Source organism: Melanostigma gelatinosum (assembly GCF_949748355.1).
Source record: "Melanostigma gelatinosum genome assembly, chromosome: 1".
NCBI classification, from domain to species: Eukaryota; Metazoa; Chordata; class Actinopteri; order Perciformes; family Zoarcidae; genus Melanostigma; species Melanostigma gelatinosum.
In genome coordinates this window covers 29095648-29116309 of record NC_136634.1, presented here as the reverse complement: position 1 = coordinate 29116309, position 20662 = coordinate 29095648, and the positions used below count along the sequence as shown (strand labels likewise).

The 20662-nt window shown below is 41.3% G+C and overlaps 1 protein-coding gene and 1 long non-coding RNA gene across 2 annotated transcripts; one reads left to right on the top strand and one right to left on the bottom strand.

Annotated features, from left to right (window-relative positions):
* Positions 1-3158: 3158 nt before the first annotated feature.
* LOC306775107 (SKA complex subunit 1-like) lies at positions 3159-10102 on the bottom strand. Its single transcript, XM_079265344.1, has 7 exons — positions 10014-10102; positions 9025-9114; positions 8779-8888; positions 6972-7066; positions 6518-6652; positions 4339-4508; positions 3159-4174 (listed from the first exon to the last, which is right to left on the bottom strand). The coding sequence occupies exons 2-7, from the start codon at positions 9104-9106 to the stop codon at positions 4017-4019; spliced, it is 750 nt and encodes a 249-aa protein (XP_079121470.1). The 5' UTR covers positions 9107-9114; positions 10014-10102; the 3' UTR covers positions 3159-4016.
* Positions 10103-13699: 3597 nt separating this feature from the next.
* On the top strand, positions 13700-14757 carry LOC306785666. The gene is made up of 3 exons (XR_013772439.1): positions 13700-13937; positions 14132-14272; positions 14699-14757. It is a non-coding gene; the product is annotated as an uncharacterized lncRNA (long non-coding RNA).
* Positions 14758-20662: the final 5905 nt, after the last annotated feature.

The following is a 20662-nucleotide window of genomic DNA, read 5'->3' as shown; positions in this document are numbered from 1 at the left end:
TCCTCCTGCTCTGCAGCAGAGTCCGTTCAACAGTCCTCAAAACTCAGTACAAAGTCTTTCTAGGGCTGCTGCGTCTTCTCCGTTGTCCAGTTGTTAAGAATCGAGCAGTGGGGAGAGGAAACCTCCGTCTTTAAATCTTATTGTCCACGAACAGCGGTCTTCTTTCCGTGAACAGAGACGAAGTCCTCAATACATCAGTTACGATCGTCCGTATCTCCTCATCGGTGCGCTTGGACGGCACCCGTGTTGAAATCCCAGTTTGCTGTTTGCAAGTTACTTCTTTTATAACACTTTTGGGCTGCCTCTCGCGTCTCTCCCCCCTCTTCCTCAACACGGGGTCCCTCAGCCCGTGATTAACATGACATCATTGATCTGGTGCCTGTGCTTCGAAAATGACCTAACTTTTGTGTGTGTGTGCATGAGGAAATCACCCCAACTTCCCTGTCTGGGTGTTCAACATCTGTTGCACTTCCCCTTTTCCTATACTCGCACATTTGTTCCTAACTTCACTCTTTCTGCTGACTCATCCTGACAAAACACTCTTCCCACATCTCGGCTCCGGTCACACAGAACATTTGTTAATCAGTTTTTACATTTGTTAAATCAGTTTACTTAGTACACATTTGCTTATAAAATGATTATTGATCTCATCCTTCATCATTATTGTGCTTTGTGTCTTTTCTTCTCAACCATCATTATTTCCCCATCCCTTGAAGCCAACACCCTGCTTACTTCCTCTTTCTCCGTACTTTCTACACTCAGACTGCACTATACTCAGATACACTTATTATTATTATCAGGTTTACATTTGTTAAATCACTCTATGTATTAAACATTTGTTATGTAACGATCATACACTTTATCTTTAGATTACACTTTAACTATTGATTTCTGAGTATATGCTCTTCATATCCTGACCTTCCCCTGATCGTGTATGCATGTTTTCGAGGCAGCTCTGTGGGCTCAACTCTTCTTGACAGTGTGTTTAAATAAAGAAACAGGGATATGCAGGGGAGAGACCAGAAGGAAATGTCCTGGGGATGACAGAGTCAGTAGGGACCCGGGCTCTGTTAATGAGCCCGACTGCGGACGGGAAGAAACTGTTTGTGTGGTGTGAGGTCTTGGTTCTGATGGACCGCAGCCTCCTGCCAGATGGAAGGGGCGCGAACAGTTTATGTCCAGGGTGGGAGGGGTCGGCTACAATCTTTCTTGTTCGCTTCAGGGTCCTTGAAGCGAACAGGTCCTGGAGGGATGGCAGATTGCAGCCGATCACCCTCTCAGCAGAGCGAATGATGCGCTGCAGCCTGCCCTTGTCCTTGGCAGTGGCTACCAGGCCGTGCAGATTGAGGGTGCATGTCTAAGTGTGTGACAAATAAAGGCACATGCAACACAGCTCACAAAGTAAACACCCTCCAACAATCATACACTTCTAAAGAACTTATAGTTATATGTATAGTTAGCAGTGAGACTGGAAAGTGTATTGCAAACCAACGTAAACTATATCCTGTTCTACACACTCCAGTGCAGTATTGTTGTGGAATATTTCTATGAATAGTCGGGAGAAGAGTGTCAAAGTGTTATCAAATCAATGTCAAATGAAACAGAGTCTGGATGAACGATCAAAGTTGTAATAGTCAATTTATTTGCTTGCAAGCAAAGAGAACACAGTCTCACAGACACATCACCGTCATCTGCGAGAGGTGCTCTAATGACACAGTCAAATGCATGGACATTTATACCCAAACAGCATGCTGTTATCTTGGTTCGCAAACAAGAATAAACAGAAGAAGGAAACCAGTCAAGGCAGATGTTTTTCTTTGAAGCATAGTGTCCTGTCTTTACGATACCCTGAAGGCACTTTATGGCCTGTTTACAAATCCCTTTGTTATCAGTTTTCCCCACAATAAACCATGGATACACCCAGCCAGATGCGTCCTTTGATGTCACTGTGACCTGGTCAAAGAGTTAAGTCACAGTATTGCAGAGACGGAATGAACCTGTGAACCATCACACAACATATATGCCTGCAGAGGGTCATGCCCTTCAGCTGATGCCCATCAAGGGAAATACCGCAATCATGACCCGTGTGTGTCCCCGTCTTTAAAGACAGAAACAATGCACAGGAACAAACAGATAACAAGATAAACAAGGTTTAGTGCCTGCACTTCTAAAACTTACATTCTTTAACCCTAAAGCAGTAGACTGACATATTTTCCCATAACAGTATATAGTGACAGTATGCAGCCATTGCAAACTGCCAAAAAGCAAAGCAAAGCAAATAAGAAGACACTGGACAGTGGAAAATGTTGTAATATTCTATAAAATAACAAAGATAGGCCAGATTTGGACAAACCTGTCGAGTCTTACACAGTTGCCACAGACCGCGTGAATACCGGTCCACCTGCAGCGTCTATACGACCAAACAAAACGCATGAAGTCCTCACAATTAGTCTGACGAATTAATTTGCTCATTTCAGAAATGTAGTAATTCGTTGAGCTTGCTGACTTTGAACAAAGCTTTAAAAAAACATTTTAACTCCAAAGTGAAAAAGTGTATTCAGCCCGTCCAGATCACTATTTAGTAGATCACCAATTACATCCTCCAGTCTTTGTGGATGGGCCGTGAGACATCTTCTCATTCTTTATAAAGCTCTCAGGTTCTCCCCTCCGCAGGATGCTGCCACCACCTGCTGCTGATATGTTGATGTGCAGCGCGTGCCAAATATACAGGAGATGACTAAATCTGCTGACTAGGTAGATTTACTCCTGTGCCATTTCTTAATGATTCTGGACTCAAAGGAGTTTTTGTGTGACTCACAAATGTTCTGAGATCTAGTCAGGCTTGTTTGTCTTTTGATCAGAGTTGGTATAAGTATTCTTTTCCCTTCATGGTGGAGGTTTTACCAGAAGGTGAAACTTCCAGATACATTTCTATGTATACTACAATCAGCTGGAACCCCTCGTCTACACACAGGCCATCCCCATTGAACATATGACTTCCAGAAGCAACTGGCTGTACCAGTGATGACTTAGGTGTCCTATTAAAGGAGCTGAATAATATACACGTCCAATGCAAAACATGACTGCTTTTATTCTAGGAGCAAACTAAACAGAACCTAAAACAATTGAAGAGCTTTGTACCATCCATCCATTTTCCTCCTCTTATCCGGGGTCGGGTCGCAGTGGCAGCAGGCTGACCCAGACCTCCCTCTCACCGGCAACATGTTCCAGCTCATTCTGGGGGATCCCGAGGCGTTCCCAGGCCAGCTGGGAGATGTAATCCCTCCAGCGTGTTCTGGGTCTTCCCCGGAGTCTCTTCCCAGTTGGACGTGCCTGGAAAACCTCCAGTGGGAGGCACCCTGATTAGATGCTGAACCACCTCAGCTTTGTAATGCCATAAAATCAAATATTTCTTTTGAGTGATGAGTCTACGAGAGATCACCGAAATGTTTATATTGTAAGATGTCTTGCTCAGTCACAATACTTCAAAATAATAATGCAAGGAATCCTGATAAAGAAACGATTGTTCATATCATGCTCATGCAAGGAAATGAATATTTGTGTTATTGGACCAACAATATCCGGGTTCCGGGTTCGACACAATCAACTGCAGAGTTCATGCTTGTGAAAACGAACTATTAAGAACGCAGCAATGACACATTAATCTTATTGTATTGTTGAGCTGAAGGACTGCAACGCATTTAGAAATGACATGTGTCCTGCATAAATAATACTGAATAAAATAAGTCATTAAAACAATGTATTTTGAGGCCTATGTTCTGGAAAACCAGAAACAATCAAATATAAATGTTATTAACCTAGAAACACTGGCAGGACCGCTACAGAACGCCATAACTTTAAATAAACATGTTTTACCACATATTAAGCATTTATTAACAGTCAGTTTTTTTATTTGGATTTTCCTTTGTTTAGCTTAACAATACAAAATGCTGTTGACATGCAAAGTCCACTTCTAACCATTTACAGCACAACATTATATACATGTGTAAACAGTACTATCTGCTGCTTGATAGCATGAAGCGGGTGACGCCCCCTCCTCGGAGCTCTCGAAGGCGCTGGCAGTGTCGCAGCATGTTCAGAATCCCTTGAAATCGTTTGTCTGCCTTCATCTGAGTAAATTCGCGAATGTCGTCTTCCACCACAAAATACTGACCTGAAAGACATTTGGACAAGTCTGTCACCACTTGGACTTAGCGTATTGATGTATCGGATCAGACCAAAATGTCACATCAGCATTTATTAAGGATAGAACTGAGCTGAGAGCAGTGATCATCAAAGGGTCCTAGTGAATGCATCCTCCATTACTGATCAGTGTACCTTTTGTACCCTTCATCTCCTGGTCCTTGAAGCGCTGGTGCAGCTTGCGCGTTTGATTGTTGAGAGTTTTCGCCGACTGACGGAAGATCTTGTACTTGGCTGTTACAGCCGCGTTGATGCTCTGCACGGCTGTATTGAGTTGATGATACGACACGCGTCCTTTCATGTACCTGAGGGGGACAGGACGACCAGCTTCAGAGAACACACAGCTTATAAAGCAAGCTTCAACGTAAACAGCAAAGAAACCTCCTTAATGTGCTGTCCACTCACAGCTGGAATATGGTCAAACATGTCATCATTAGAAAAGAAAGAGTCTGAACTAAAACATGCTACATAACAGGGATATTTGTGTCTATTTTTCAGAGAATGAAAGTGAAGCCAAATCTGACATGTAGAGTAGACATGAGTCACAGTGCAGAAGACAACAAACCAGATTTGAAGTATTTTGATAAATTGTAAATATTGAAATGGCCAAAGGGGGCAATTATCATGTTCTTTTAGATACGACTCTTATCGCTTCAACCTAAACCCGATCTAAGAGTCTAGAACCACAGCCAGAGAAAGTCCATTTAGGACGTTAACTATTTGTCAACCGATTCAGTAACTACACAGTGAAATATTAGAGAGAAAACATGAGGACAAGTCTAGAACAGCAGCAGGTCCACAAATGCAGACATACGCTCTTTATTATGTTAGATAACCGACCAAAGACTATTAAAACATAGAAGAAAGAAAAGCGTAAATCACATGGACCTGAAGACCAGCAGGACGTTCCAACAGTTTTCTCGTATGAGTGACGTGAGTCACTCCAGGGGGGAACGTGGGAGAAAATGTATGCGTGTCTTGAAGTATATTTGTGTAAAATCAATCATATCAATAATGTGAAATGTCTCCATGTATATTCATACTGTGATATTGGCCGTATCAGTGTCATGGTATTCACGTCAGTGAGACCGGGAGTCTGTAGCGGCCTTGGGGAGGGGGGGGTATGACGTAGATAGAATCAGGAGAAGACTAGTAGGGAAGGAGACTGTGGTTCATCACAGACCCTCTTATGACTAGTCCGTGGTGCACAGTAGGGTTGGGTACCGAAAAGCGGTATCTACACGTCACCGGTATCTACCGGACCAAAACGCAACGCAGATTTCGGTGCTTCCTTTCGGTGCCTGAGCCGATTGAAATACTTTTTTTTACACTACTCTGATGACTCCGTCCTGGCAGCAGGACTCGGTCCTCCGCTCCTCACTCATAGTATTATTACAATGGGGTACTTGTCGCTCATAAGCACAACACCACAGGCACGCGAAAGCTTCTTCTTCTCCTCCTCCTCTGAGGTGTACTGGCGGTTGGCAAACGACGAATTGGTGCATTACCGCCACCAACTGGTAAAATAAAATAAGTCATGAGACGTGTCGTATTTTGCCAGAGAAGGAAAATATGCTCATATTGCTGCAAAATAATTGCTGAAGTTTGAAGCTGTAGTGTGTGTACAGAGTGTGTGTGTTTTGTATTTATTTATATTTATTTAAGTATGCTGTAAACTGTTAACATATTGTTCATAGTTAAAAAGTTTGAAGCTGTAGTTTGAAGCCAAGTGTTTTGTATTCATTTATATTTATAGTATACTTTAAACAGTTAATATATTGTTCAATTTGAACAAAAAGGTATCGGTTCAGGCACCGGTATCGTTTTAAAAGTATCGTTTTAGCACCGGTATCGGAAAAAACCCAAACGATACCCGTGCACAGTGTAACTTTTCTAGTGAAAGTTCAGAGGAGGACATCGTTGAAGGGGGGAAGACTTAGGGTAGAATGGAGGTATGAATAATGAACAATGCTATTGTGAAGAGAGTTTACTCCGAACAGCTCGGTTTACTTGTATACTTTGTGATGCAAACAAATCTGCGTGAACTGAAGAAAATCCAATCTCTCATGTGTTCTGTGGGGGTTCGTTACTGAGCTCCTAGTAGTGAGATCTGTGGTGTCTCACCACGAGTCAGCCATCAGGTAAAGTCAAACCACAGCACTAATAAGAGCAGATGAAGGGAAGCTCGTGTAAAACGCCATACTCCATATACAATGACCAAGAAGAGGTTAGAGTGCAATCCCCAGCTGACATCATGAACAATATCAACCATCATATCTCATCATGTTGAATATTAGTGAGCGCTGAGACTTACGATGGGATGCTCTCATACTCCGGCATGGTGATGACCTCAATCTCTCGGACGACGCACTTGTTGGTCTTTTTGACGTTTTCGGACTGGGCCGGCTGAACATCTGCTTCTTTCTGGGTCAGTACGGGTTCACCTCCACTGAGAGACGAGACATTATACAGCTGAGCTCGTGATCCATTAGCACGTTCTCAGAAACAACCGCCAACATCTGGGAAGGAGCTGTGAAGGCTGCTTATGTCTCTGTGTGTGCGTGTTAGCGTGACCTGTAATATATAACCTATAGTGCATGCTTGATTAATTCAAGTTTCAATTGCATTAAATGAATCAACTAGATACAAAGGATGCAGTCTGAGTCTGTACTTGTTGACTGATTTACTCATTTGGGATCTGTATTAGAAGAATGGTTGGAGGCCAGTGTTCCACAGAAAATCATCAAGCATCAAACATGCGTCCTCACTTTGCTGGGCCTCTCTTTCTGGGCATGTGTACAGGTATGTTCTCCTTAAGGTGCTGGACATCCTCCAGATCCTTCTGGAACGTCTCCTCAAGTTCCTTAAACACAAGCAAACAAAAATCAGGAAGTATGGTTGAGGTTATTCAGAAACTGAGGGGGGGATTCTTTGACATAATCTAGAAACAACAATAAGTGTTTGCAGAGCGTGTGTCTGCGCGGAGCACGAAGTCTGGCAGTGCCCGGTCCTCAGAGAGGGACACGCGACCCTATGATTGAAATACTTCCACACTGAAGACAGACAGAAACTCAACAGTGTGGCGCAAACTGGTGCAAACTGAGAATGAGAAATGTCTCACAGCTCTACAGCGGGTCTGCACTTTCTAAAGCAAAAGCATCCCGGAGCCCTTCGTCAACGTGGAAGCAGCAGAGAACACTGTTTACGTGTTGTCACGCGACCAAAGCAGGAGCTGAATTTGGGATTTGCTGTGTGGGCGGTGCTCTGTGATTTTAGGGAGAATTTTTGCGTGTCTTCTGACATTATTCCGTTTTATATTTTTGGTTTCGTGTTGGCGTGAGAGAATGATTATAACTGATGTTACATTCTATAAATCATTTCAAACACTGACCAGTGACCATCTTCACTGCATTTTATGTTTATTGCAGTGATGAAATCAACTTGTCAACCATTTCAAGTTGTAAATAAAGTACTTCTCTCCACTTCAGGGAAAGGTTGCTATGAAATAGTGATTAAATAAATCAATGAGTCACAACCAACCATTTGATCAGACATCTGACAAATAATCTTGTCAGATTCTGCCACACTTTTGCTTTTATGAGAAGATGATTGAATCAAATTGACATATTAATCACACATGTTCTTTTTAGATTTATTTGCATGATATTAGCAGTTATATTAATCCTGAATTCATAAAATAATCGTTAGAATTTTGTCCACCAGAGAGCGCCGATGTTTATTACACTCTAGTTCAGTGGTTCTCAACTGGTCTGGCTGTGGGACCCACAATCACCCCCCAAGGACAAGCCGCGACCCAAATGTTCAACTTCTCAAATGTATTTAATGTAAAGATGGTGCAGTTTGAACCTGCGCTGTAAATGTCCTCTGCAGTCGTAGTGTAGGGAGCTCTCTTCTGCAGAGACATTGTTCCTGTCGGTTTCACGTGAACAGTAAAACTGCTTTGTTTGTGATGTCTGTAGATTCATCTATTTGTAATGCAAAATCACCACTCGCCTAAATTCGAGCTGTGGTCTGTTTGATGTCATCCGACATGTCTTCAATTTGTCTACTTATAGTGCCATTTGACAGAGGGTTAGTTTTCAGTTGATCCGCTGCGGATTGATCAAACATGTCCATGAGACACTTGTGTGACGTCCTCAGGTCTTGACGTCGTCTTCGAAAGTACTCAACAGGTTTATCTTTGAGAGACGGTGTTTTGTTTCCAAATGCCACTTCAGTTTTCACGGCTTCATGCTTTCTTGTGCCAGAACCTCGCTGCACAAAACTCACGAGGCTTTTCCCTCTTTTGTCCTCAATGTAAGAAAATCCATATCTCATGTAGTCAGTGTTGTACTTGCGTTTTCCTCAATTAGCATGAAAAAAAACTGTTTCTTCTTCTATACTGTGAAATGGCAGGTGTCTATCAGCATTACAAGGCATCAACGCCAAATACTGTTAAGGAGTGTGAATAAACGGCACTCCGCTGTGTAAAAAAAATCCCCTTCAAAATAAAAGTACAGATTTTGTATTTTGGATGCATTTCTCTGTAAAGCAGCTGCATTGGCTGAAGTTTACCTTCAGCTGCTTTAGTTGCTCCTTCTGTCGACCAACACATCTTTCAAACTCCTCCAGAAGTTTCTCGAGTGCCACAAATTCTTGTCCAAGTTTCTTTCTTTGAGGCAATTCTAAATGTGGAGAGAGAAAAACACAATTACACATTTTAATGGCCCAACGCTTAAGCAGTGCATAATAATAATAATAAAAGAGAAATAAAAACCCAACGTTACGGGTCTGGTCTCATATCAATTCACTGTAACATACCGACCATTGACAGATCCAGCATGAGGTGTATGGACGAGATCCTGTCATGAATGTGGTGGCTGACACCCTCCAGCTCACTCATGTTGCCGACTAGGAGACACATTCAATCATTAAACGTGGCACATTAACAAGAGTTACCTGGCACATTTCATGAATAACACTTTAACATTGGTAAATGTACTTAATACCTCAGGTTAATCTATTCATATCAAACTGTACAACTACAAGCAACGATGGGAAAAGAAATAAAAAAATATCAGCTTCACAAATTCTGAAACTAGTTGGCGTCTCTGGCTAACGCAGTCCAGAACTCCAAGTATAATGTTAGTGTGTGTTCGTATAATGTTAGTGTGTGTTCGTATAATGTTAGTGTGTGTTCGTGTAATGTTAGTGTGTGCTAGTATAATGTTAGTGTGTGCTAGTATAATGTTAGTGTGTGCTAGTATAATGTTAGTGTGTGCTAGTATAATGTTAGTGTGTGCTAGTATAATGTTAGTGTGTGTTCGTATAATGTTAGTGTGTGTTAGTTAGTATCATGTTAGTATAATGTTAGTGTGTGCTAGTATAATGTTAGTGTGCTAGTATAATGTTAGTGTGTGTAATGTTAGTGTTTATCATCGTGTAACGCTAGTCTGGAGGAGAACAAAGCAGCGAAATCACAAATAAAATAAAGGTTTCATCGGTTGCTCTTTCATTTAAGTTCCCCTTAAAAAAGTGAATCGTTAAGCCAACTTCGGGGTAGTCATAAAAGTGAACTTTTGCGTCGAACGTTACTCAACGCTCGACACCACTCTTGTGTTTATGTGGACAAGATAGTGAGCAAACAGCTCGTGTTTAGCGTCGACGCTAGCTGTCGGTTAGCATTATTATATCGGGCATATCAGGAACACACGGAAATACCGTCAGACTGAGACACCACCAGACTGCCACGGTCTGCGTCTATATAAAGTCATAAACCTACAAAACAGGAGTTAATTGAGATCACTCACGATGAGTTGTGTTCTCCGTCACCCGACTCTTCCTCAATGTAGCGTTCCCGGTTCAAGCCGCATTTGAAATGAGACTCGATACGTAAAGGCCAGTGCGCAGTCGCAAACGCTCTTCTTCTTCTTCTTCTTTTTTGAAGTGTATATGGCGGCAAACAATGCATTTGCGCATTACCGGAACCAACGGGTATGGAGTGTAGATCATGACGTCTCGTACTTACATTGTTTCATAAAAGAATCTTAACTTAACACTGCACAGCCAATTTTCATTGCCTTGTTCCATGTGGAGTATGGAAGGCCCCAAAACATATTCACAGTGCCTTTGCTTGCACATCCAATCTCTTGAGAGCTGATTTGCCTGCTGTTCAAAACAAAACAGCCATAATGTAATCGTAATCTTTTAATTGCTCTCTAAATTATTGATTGTGTATCCTGGCCCGCAGCCCATGTACTCCCTCCGTAATACATAGAACACCTCTTCACACTTAGTCACAGTGTCAATACATGTATGCTTTTTCTATCTTTTATCAAAGTACAAAGTACAACCCAAGACTTGAACTTCTCCTACCCTCACGATGGTCTGTTTATACATTAAACCTTCACATTTAATTAACATATTCAGTCTTTTATACCCCCTTTCCCCAGCCACCAGCTATTTCACTTAGGACTTTGTGAAAGTGCAATCTTTTCCTGGTTGTTCCGCAACAGGGACTACAGTCCTGTAGTTCAGATACAGATCTATTCTGGAGGTTACAAAAAAACTCAGCAACTCAGAAGACTGATTGTGTGGAGGAGAAGCTAACACTGGGGCAGTTGTACTCATTATCCAGTTTACAATTTACATTTACAACTCCATTTAGGTTTGAGCCTTTTGAACACACAATACATGAAAGCAACATTTGAACTGAGCAGCTTGTTTTTCTTCCTTCAGGAAGTGCTGTCGGACAGGTTCCCTCAGCAGGTAACATTTTACCAACTCATTACTATCGATCCGTTATACTGCCATCCTCTCAGGTACGGTGACACACAGTCGCCGTAGAAACCCTCACAAAGTAAAATACACGTTGACGGGTTAGTTTGTTTGAATTACGCAGTGGGACAAACCAAGCCAATTTAAAGAATGTTGACATTAAAACGATCCTGCAAACCACGTTTCCGAAGCAACAATGCTTCATAAACACTTTTTATACCACACATGTTTAACGTTTTTAAAACATTGGTACATATGTTTATTACTGTTTCACTTGTTTTGAGCAGAGCTGCTACTGTTTCAATGGACATCTGCTCAGTGAGCTGAGCTAAACAAAACTTCTCCCGTCCATCAAACTTCTATACTCACTTATCGTGTTCAAGGAAGCTCATCGCAACATAAAAGGGCAGGGAGGGGACAGCATACTGATCAGGTCGCCAGCGACAGGGCAAAGAGACACATTCACACTGTTGGGAATGTAGAGGGGCGTGTTTGGGTTATCAGCATTTAAGAAACTGAATTCTTGACATCAATAGAATTATTAATGTAAGTAACAATTATTAATGATTATTAATAACAACGGGGCACCACCCTGTAAACAGGGACTAATAACCAAACGATAAACTAAGTCTCATAATTAGTGGCCACTCGTAATGTCAATAGTCGGGTGCGACTACACATTCAAAGTGACAGTGAAGGGTTAAGTTCGTACGCAAGACTACTACATACAGATCTTATTACACAAATATGCACAAGTAATCACAAACGACTGCTCTTTAAAATATAACAGAATTTATTAAATCGAAATAATAAGTGATCAGATCAATTAATATCACAACCAACAACGCTATCATACAATTTTATGTGCCTAATATCTAAACAAATGAATAAAATGGGTGATGATGTATGTAATACAAGTATGTGTGTGTGGGTCTGTGTGTGTGGAAAGGAAGGTGGGTCTTAAAGCTATCGCTAAAGACTACAAAGATGGCGGCGTCGAGTGACACAGACAAAAAGGGAGGGGCCTTAAAGAGCTATAGCTAAAACCTACCACCAGATGGCGGAGTCGAGTGACTTAGACCAAATGGCGAATGGAAGGGGGGGGGGGGGTCAGCTATATGTGGTTGCGTGTGTCGGCGCACACGTGTGTTAGAACAATAGGTGAGAGTTTCACCCACAATCCGGAGCTCTATGTGTGTGCAAGTTACGGAAAACAAGAGGAATAAAAGGGCAGAGAGAGAGGAATCTGAGTTTCTGTGTGCGATGTCGCGTCGTAGTGAAAATGAGGATCGCCGATCGTATCTCACACAAGTTGCCGTTGTCGCTTCGCGAACTTACGACACTTATGCCCGATAGTCGCGTTTCCACACTTCACTCACAGAATCGATTCAAGGAAAGAGAGCAAGAACAAAGATGAAATCAAATAATCCCAAAAGCAACAGTCAAACAGGAAACGCACAGTACGACGGGCCTCGGAGCTCCGTCGACGATTGCGTTTCTCTCAGCAAAACGAAAACAATGACTTTAACACGACAAAAACACGGGAATAATAACATATAAATGAATGGCCTGAATTAAACTTAAGTTCATTTAAGCTAAACTACGCCCAGACACCGTGACTCTTACTATGAGATGCTTCGTGGCAAGGTTGTAGAGTGTTTGTCGATGAATGGTCTTTCCTCCTCCAGGAGGAAAAGAAAAGCGTGAGGCTGCTGCTGTTTCGGCGTCGCTGGTGAGCGGCTGCTGTTTCGGCCTGGCTCGCTGCAGAGAGGAGGTGGTTTCCAACGTCGGTTGAGACACGTGTCGGTTCGTATCTCCCGGTAATGGTCGGTGAAGGAAGATTGTTTGGTCTCCCTAGTACCGTAGCGTGTACACGAAGGTGGGGAGTGGCGCGTGGGAGGAAGGATGCTTTCCGCGGGCCAAGGCCTTAAACTCAGAATAGACGTGGTCGATTTCGTCCAGCGAAATGGCACGTGCGTGCTGAGATGAGTGGGGGTTGAGGTCGATCGGGTCCTCTGGTGATTCTTCTTGAGACTAGACGGAAGTCCAGAGCGAAGAGAGCGATTTTGGGTTGCGTTGCCATCATCAGCTGAGAAAGGGCAAGCTCAAATCGTGGCAGCGGCAGCTAGTACAGGCACTTCCTGTTGCAAGCTCAGCTGCCACGACTTTCCGTGGCAGCTGAGCCTGCAACAGGAAGTGATTGCCACTGTATGTGGCAGCTGCCACTAGCATCTTGTGGTAGCTGCCAGCATTTCGGAGCGGATTCCTCCGTAGTTTAGCCTTTATTTGTCGTTATTTGACATTATGTGACCAAACATTAAGGTCATTGAAGGCATGACTGTTGGTAGTTGTAATTAGTTTATTAAAAAAAGGCCGAATTATCATGGTATGGCCACTTGTTTTTGTCAAGAAGCTAATTGCGGGCTAACTTCAGTTGATACCTGTTGGCCATGGCAACGATAAACACTTTCACGCTGCAGACTAACGGAATGCAAATTATAAATATGGATGGATATGCATTGTACTGTTTAGAGTGATAGCAATCCATATAACCTATTGACTTGGATATATATACGCAGTATATAGATATATATACAGTATGCAACAAGTTGTTGCGACAGTTAACACCGTTGTGTGGTACCTGCCACTACTTTTCGCGACAGTTTTCACTGTTTGCGACTGGTGCCACTAGCATCTTGTGGCAGCTGCCAGTGTTTCGGAGCGGATTCCGCCGTAGTTTAGCCTTTATTTGTCGTTATTTGACATTATATGACAATACATTAAGGTCATTGAAGGCATGACTGTTGGTAGTTGGAATTAGTTTATTAAAAAAAGGCCGAATTATAATGGTATGGCCACTCGTTTTTGTCAACAAGCTAATTGCGGGCTAACTTCAATTGGTACTTGTTGCCCAAAAAAAAGTCATGTTTGTTCCAGCGAGCAACTGGGACAACCAGGTATGTGCAACATGAGTGGCAACTCAACTCTATTTTATTTATATAGCACTTCACACACAACACAGTGAAAAGTTCAGTTTTATGTAAGTAACTTATGATTCGAGGGAAAATACATTTTGGAATATTTGCCATTGACGAACCTGATGAAATGATTGTGGAATATTGGAAGTTGTCCCACCTCTGTTTTTTCATAGGGTTTTCCATGACCACATAAAGAACTACCAATGGGTTCAATGCTCAACTTGCAAAAATTGGCTGCATTTTGAGTGTGCTGGTGTGGAAGGTGACTGGACATCAAAGGATTTCTTTTGTGGATGCAACATTGTCCAAGATGTGTAAGAATCATCTCATTCATTCGTTGATTGATATAAAAGTGACAATTGTTTTAGTTGTGTTTGATATAAATTAGGGAAGAATTTCCCTTAGTGTCTCCAATAATTTTCAGTTTTATGTTCTATATTAAAGTGTCATATATTTAACATAATTCATGGATCACTGGAGTTAACACATAATAACATTGTAAAATTAACAAATAAATAAATAGACAACGTAAAAAAGACTGTTAATGACAAATAAATATACGATTACCCAAACAACATTCATAGCCTTTAGCGATTTACAGTATATACTGGCAACAAGCTAGTTATATATACAGTATAACCAATGTAAAATTTGATACATGGTAATTAAAGGTGTATGTTGTAAAACTACAACAAGTAAAGATTTTCGTCAAATTCAGGCAATGCTTCTGTCTTAAACAGAGACAACATCTTGGAGTCTGTTAAAGCAGAAGAAATTCTTAAGGATGAAGAAATAAAGGTAATAACATACATCGTACATTTTCTCCAGTGAGCTGTACAAAGGTTTTTCACATAAAATGGTGTTCACTAATTATACATAACACTGAATCTACAACTACATATACATCTTATATTTCAGGACTTGGAAAGAAATCTGCAGAGTGGGCATTTTCTCTCCAACAGAATGTATCTGTGGAAACACAGAGGATTGGATGCAGCCCTTCGAAAATATTACAGTGAACATTTCACTTTATTCAGTGACATGAAGATAGAGTGTGCTCTTTTTGTCTTATTTGTACACACAGCATTTTAGGCAGAGGAGGGGAAAAGGTAGGAATAGATTGATAGAGAAATGTTACCGTGACATTTTCTTGTTCTCCTCTTTCAGGATGGTATACAAAAAGTGTTTTATTAGTTTCTTATTTACTTGTTTTCCCAGAAATAACTAATTATACATCTAATTATCCAATTATAATTATCCAATAACTAATTATCCAATGTCTGGAAAGACTACTGTCAGTGCCTGGAACTGTAGCAGAGAAGCAGCTATTCATCACAGAGGTCATTTTGCCAGAGGTGAGCTATTGAGGAAGTGTACCAAATTAACAATTACCTGGTACAGGTAAGTATCAATTTAAATGAAATATAAATGTATGTATGTAATGACTGACATTTAACATTTGGTAAAAACTGTCAAATTGATTTAACATACTTTATAATTATTATTATCGATACATTTTTGTAGGTTGTGATTCAGTGGTTGCAAAGGACCAGCAACATGTGCTAACATGTTGCTGTTGCTGTTGCACATGTTGCTAACATGTGCAGATACCAGGCAGAATCTGTGCTGCTGGAGAACACATATAAAGAGAAACGGTAGACGACATGACTTGTGTTTGAATTGTGGGTGAGCATGCATATGTGTAACATCACGAAATCCATTATGCCAATCCTGGCTAAGAGTGGTTTTGCATGTGAAGTTGACATAACTGTAATGACTGAATGTGGCAGTGGTTCATTTACAGATAATATATATTTTTTCAGTGCTCCAGAGTTGTCAACAAGTGACAGAGAAAGCACAGAAGAGGTAAGAAATGTTAAAATCTTTGCAGTCAGAGACACAGATGCTGGTGCGTAGTTTGATTTACAGTGGCTGTATTTCTGCATTAAACAACAAAGCAGAGTATATTTGATTTACCGTAATCCACAAGACAAATTCTATTTTTTGCTGAAATAACTTTTAACGGATTCATGTGCTCAAGGGCGACACCTGATGGCGGAAACCATGCAGCACATTCACAAACATCAGAACTTCATATTATGTATTGCATGCATGTACAGGAATAAAAATTAAGCTGAATATAAACCGATTAGATGAATGAAGTAGATTCTTTAATCCAAAAATAAGAAATAATAGATTTTGGGCTGCCTGATAAACAATAAAAAAAATGGATTAGCATGAAATACTAAAACTGTAAATATAAATGAATGTCATTTAGCCTTTCACATAAGATCCATCATGAAGGTATTGTCTGTTGCATGATCATAAGACAATATATTACATTACAGTCATTCCAGCAATTTTGGGGTTAAGTGTCTTGCTCAAGGACACATTGACATGCGACTAGCAGAACCAGAGCCAGGGATTGAACCGCCGACCCTCTGATTGAAAGACGGCCCTGCTATCCACTTAGCCACAGTCGCCCGATATAGAATCACTTCACTACTTAAATTAAGCAGCTTTTGTGAACTCACAGGATATCTAATAAGATTGGTACTTAATTATGTGCATGGATTAAGCTCTGGCTAGAATTGGTTTGCAACTATTTATTGTCAGCATTAATTTACATAAATAAATACAGGTAAATCTTATTATATACTGCCATTCAATTTGAAAGGCTCTCGATGGAACCCATCCAGCATTACTGTTTGTTCTTTGTTGCTTATTTCTCTAAATAGAGATTTGACTTTTAGATGTTGAATGACACATATGTTGACAAAGACAACATTTGTTGTTACAAAACATCTATTTGTTAATTAGGTACTGTAAATGCTGTACAAGTTTGAAGTATTCGTTGGTTACAACACCAATATACAATAAATACTTTGAGTACACTTTATTCTTTACTGCAGGTAAATGTTCTTCTGAGAGACAGCCTGGCTGCAGCTGACTGGTGTCGCAAGACACAATTCGATGGAGGGTTTAAAGTTCCCGCTGTCCTTTCCATGGATGAAAAGGAACAACAGGAAGCCCTCCAGGAGCTGCACAACTGTGAAGATGACCCAAGTGAAGAGTCTCCAGCAGAGCTTTTCACTTTTGTTTTTGATAAACAGAAGGACTATGACAAATTCTGCACAGAGCTTATTGATAAAAACAATTTTAAAGTGTTTTCGAGGTTTGAGGAGAAATAATTATTCTACATGTGCTTTACAAGTATTGTAACTCACTAACCTTTCACTGTCAATGTATGTTCGTTTAAATGTCTGTATTTTGCTGTGTTATTATTGACAATATGTCAAATTGTTATTGTTTGTTGTTCAATACATTTTTTTTAAAATAAACCATCGACCAAACAGCCGTGTCACCTTTCCCAAAACTTGTGACAACCCACACGTTATATGGGTTGCCATCATTCTAAACAGTACAATGCATATCATCCATATTTATAATTTGCATTCCTTTAGTCTGCAGCGTGAAAGTGTTTATCGTTGCCATGGCCAACAGGTATCAACTGAAGTTAGCCCGCAATTAGCTTGTTGACAAAAACGAGTGGCCATACCATGATAATTCGGTCTTTTTTTAATAAACTAATTCCAACTACCAACAGTCATGCCTTCAATGACCTTAATGTATTGTCATATAATGTCAAATAACGACAAATAAAGGCTAAACTACGGCGGAATCCGCTCCGAAACACTGGCAGCTGCCACAAGATGCTAGTGGCACCAGTCGCAAACAGTGAAAACTGTCGCGAAAAGTAGTGGCAGGTACCACACAACGGTGTTAACTGTCGCAACAACTTGTTGCATACTGTATATATATCTATATACTGCGTATATATATCCAAGTCAATAGGTTATATGGATTGCTATCACTCTAAACAGTACAATGCATATCCATCCATATTTATAATTTGCATTCCTTTAGTCTGCAGCGTGAAAGTGTTTAACGTTGCCATGGCCAACAGGTATCAACTGAAGTTAGCCCGCAATTACTTTTTACGACAATGACTTTGGTTCCATCAAATGACCTGATAGCTGAACCATCGTCATTGGAACCAGAGGGTAGACCTCTGACATAAAACCCAGCGTCTGACTCTTGGTCAGGTTTGGAAGCTGCAGAGATGTTCACCCTGTCTGCTGAGGCGTCCATTGGGCAGACACTAATCATAGTTCCTGAGGTGTTCAGCCTGGCTGAAGTACAACATTCAGTGAAACAGCTGTCAGTGTGCTCAGACACGTGGGACTTTTTAATGAACGGGTTCTGCAGAGCTCGACGGGGAGAGATTCTCTGATCCCCGTCAAGATGCAGAAGCTGTTTGATGAGGTCGACAAAAGCCTTTCTGTCCTTGTTGAAGAAAATCAGCATTATAACTTTGAATTGAACTTTGAATTGAACTTGAATTGAACTGAACACAAGTGTGGGCTCACAAGCAATAGTTACATAACGTGTTATTCTGGTTCTCAGCATCGTTCTTGGGAAAGGATGATCGGCGCCAGACAAAAAGTAATTAATCTCTCAAGTGTACCAAAACATTTCAGTACATGGAGCTGTGTGTTCTGTGGGCCCAGAACAAAATAAGAACGTGCCCAAATAAGGAGTCCAGATGTGTCCTGTTTTGATTCAACAGACAGGTTTGATTGATGGAGCACAGCAAAAGGGGCGTGAATTTTGACTACAAGAGTGATCTGTGAAAAGCAGTACATGGGAGTCGTTTCAATATACTGAACTGGTTGATGTTGGCTTGATCTTATTAAAACACTACCCGCTGGATTGCAAACTCCAGTTCGCCGTCTCGTCTCGTCATTTTCGCCACAACATAATTGGCGCCCCAACGTGTGTTCGAGTCGAGGTCGAGACACCTTCCACTTCTTCAGCCAACCGACAACCACGCTAGAGGCCACGTATCAGGTAGGAGATTTTCATATCTCACCATCGTTTTATTTCTGTATAGCGTGGTTCTCGCTTGTGTGATAGGGTGGGAGTGTCTGGGGTCCCCTCAACGGAATCCACGCTCTTTGGCGGAGGAGGAGAGAGGCAGACTGGTGTTTGCTGGTAAAAAACTAAAAGTTGAAATGTTCAATGGATTCAATTTGATCTCCAGCTGTAAAAAGAGAGCTCTCGTGTAGGACAGACGTACAGACGTACGTTTTGTTTGGGTTATTTTTGTCCGAGGGATATGGTCAAGTGGACCCCAGAGAGGGAACCACCGACGCACAAACATTAACACACAGAGGGAGAGTTAACTTTATCTTCTGACTGTTTAGTGTAGTATAGACTATGACAAACTGAACAAATACATACCAGATGTACGCAAATTAAGGTTTTAGAAAGTTACCATAAGACAAACACTATTAAAGTTAAAAATGTTCAGAATGTCACATGCAGGCTGATTAAATGGATTCGATAAAATATTTGAGGAAGTACTATTTAGAGAAGGGAGAGAAGTGGTGAAGTTACGTATAATGGTATAAAGAACATTTGCTGGACAGAAAATACTGCTGCTGTCTGTTTCTCTGTCTCACAAGCAATACAAGTGGTTTAAGGGGGAGATCACATGGGTATCCTTGGCATGAGGCCCAGGAATGGAGAGGATGTCTGACTGGCTGCACAGTCAGACCCACACTCACTCACTTCAGAAACACAGGATCCTGGTAAACTCTACAGTAATAAGGGTGACAAAAACAAGAAGTACATCAATGTCAAAGGAATAACTTAACTTATGTTTGATAAGAAAACACACACCATGGTTCCAAATGTGTGATGTAAGACAGGTGAGGGGTGCTAGTGTTCACCCAAAATCGTGATCTGCCCAATTTCAAAATCTGATTTCCACCCATGCAAGAAGCAATATCTACTCAATCGAGATATGAATGATATTACACCCGTTCTTGAGTCTTTAATGAAGGTTGGTATAATAATCGAATGTGATGATACACCGGTGCACGCACTGAATTTTTCCTGGTAAAGAAAATTCGAGACTTGAGGGAATCACCTGAGTGATTGTCTGAGATTTACAAGCAGTTAATGTATCGGTGCATCCACGAGCACCTCAAACTTTGGCTGCATAAGGTCACAAGGCTAACTGTCCAAATTGCAATTGCTCTCGATAAAGTTTCATATCTGGGACATGTGATCACAGCAGAGGGCAGAACCCTCCCTCCCAAGAAAACACAGGCAATTAAACTGTGCCTAAACCACAAACTGAGAAACAAATGATGAGCTTTTTAGGAATGACGTCACAGTATGACAGTGGATCCCAAACCCCTCAGAAACAGAGGCTTTCGTCTATCCATGATTCATGGTAAAGATCTTTATGCGCATGCCAAACTGACCTGGACTGACCGCTCGAGTGATGCCTTTAATGACAAAGATTTTAATCCTGCTACTCTTTTTCCTACTGCAGCAGATGGAGAGCCACATAACTGTTGTTTCTCCTGAACAGGTCTGTATACCGAGACCTGACCTCACAGACACGCCCACCGAATGCTGATTTACAACTGTTAGTGGACGGTTTGGCATCCCGCTCGCCGGACACGGGAGAAGGGTTGGTTGGGTTTGCTGTAGTCTCATCATATGAAGTTGCCAGCACACTTTTCTGCTCAAGCTGCAGATCATGTGGCTCTTACAGAAGCCTGTAAGCTTGCTGCCGACAAAATAGTTAACATATACACAGACTGTTGCTATGCCTTTGGTGTAGTGCA

Bases quoted from the DNA above. Each gene is read 5' to 3' on its own strand.
- LOC306775107 (XM_079265344.1), bottom strand. From the start codon at position 9,106: ATGAGTGAGCTGGAGGGTGTCAGCCACCACATTCATGACAGGATCTCG. The intron at 4,509-6,517 runs GTAAGTCTCAGC...TGTCCCCCTCAG, and splicing joins GAGTATGAGAGCATCCCATC to GTACATGAAAGGACGCGTGT. The intron at 4,175-4,338 runs GTACACTGATCA...AATGTCTTTCAG, and splicing joins GGAGATGAAGGGTACAAAAG to GTCAGTATTTTGTGGTGGAA.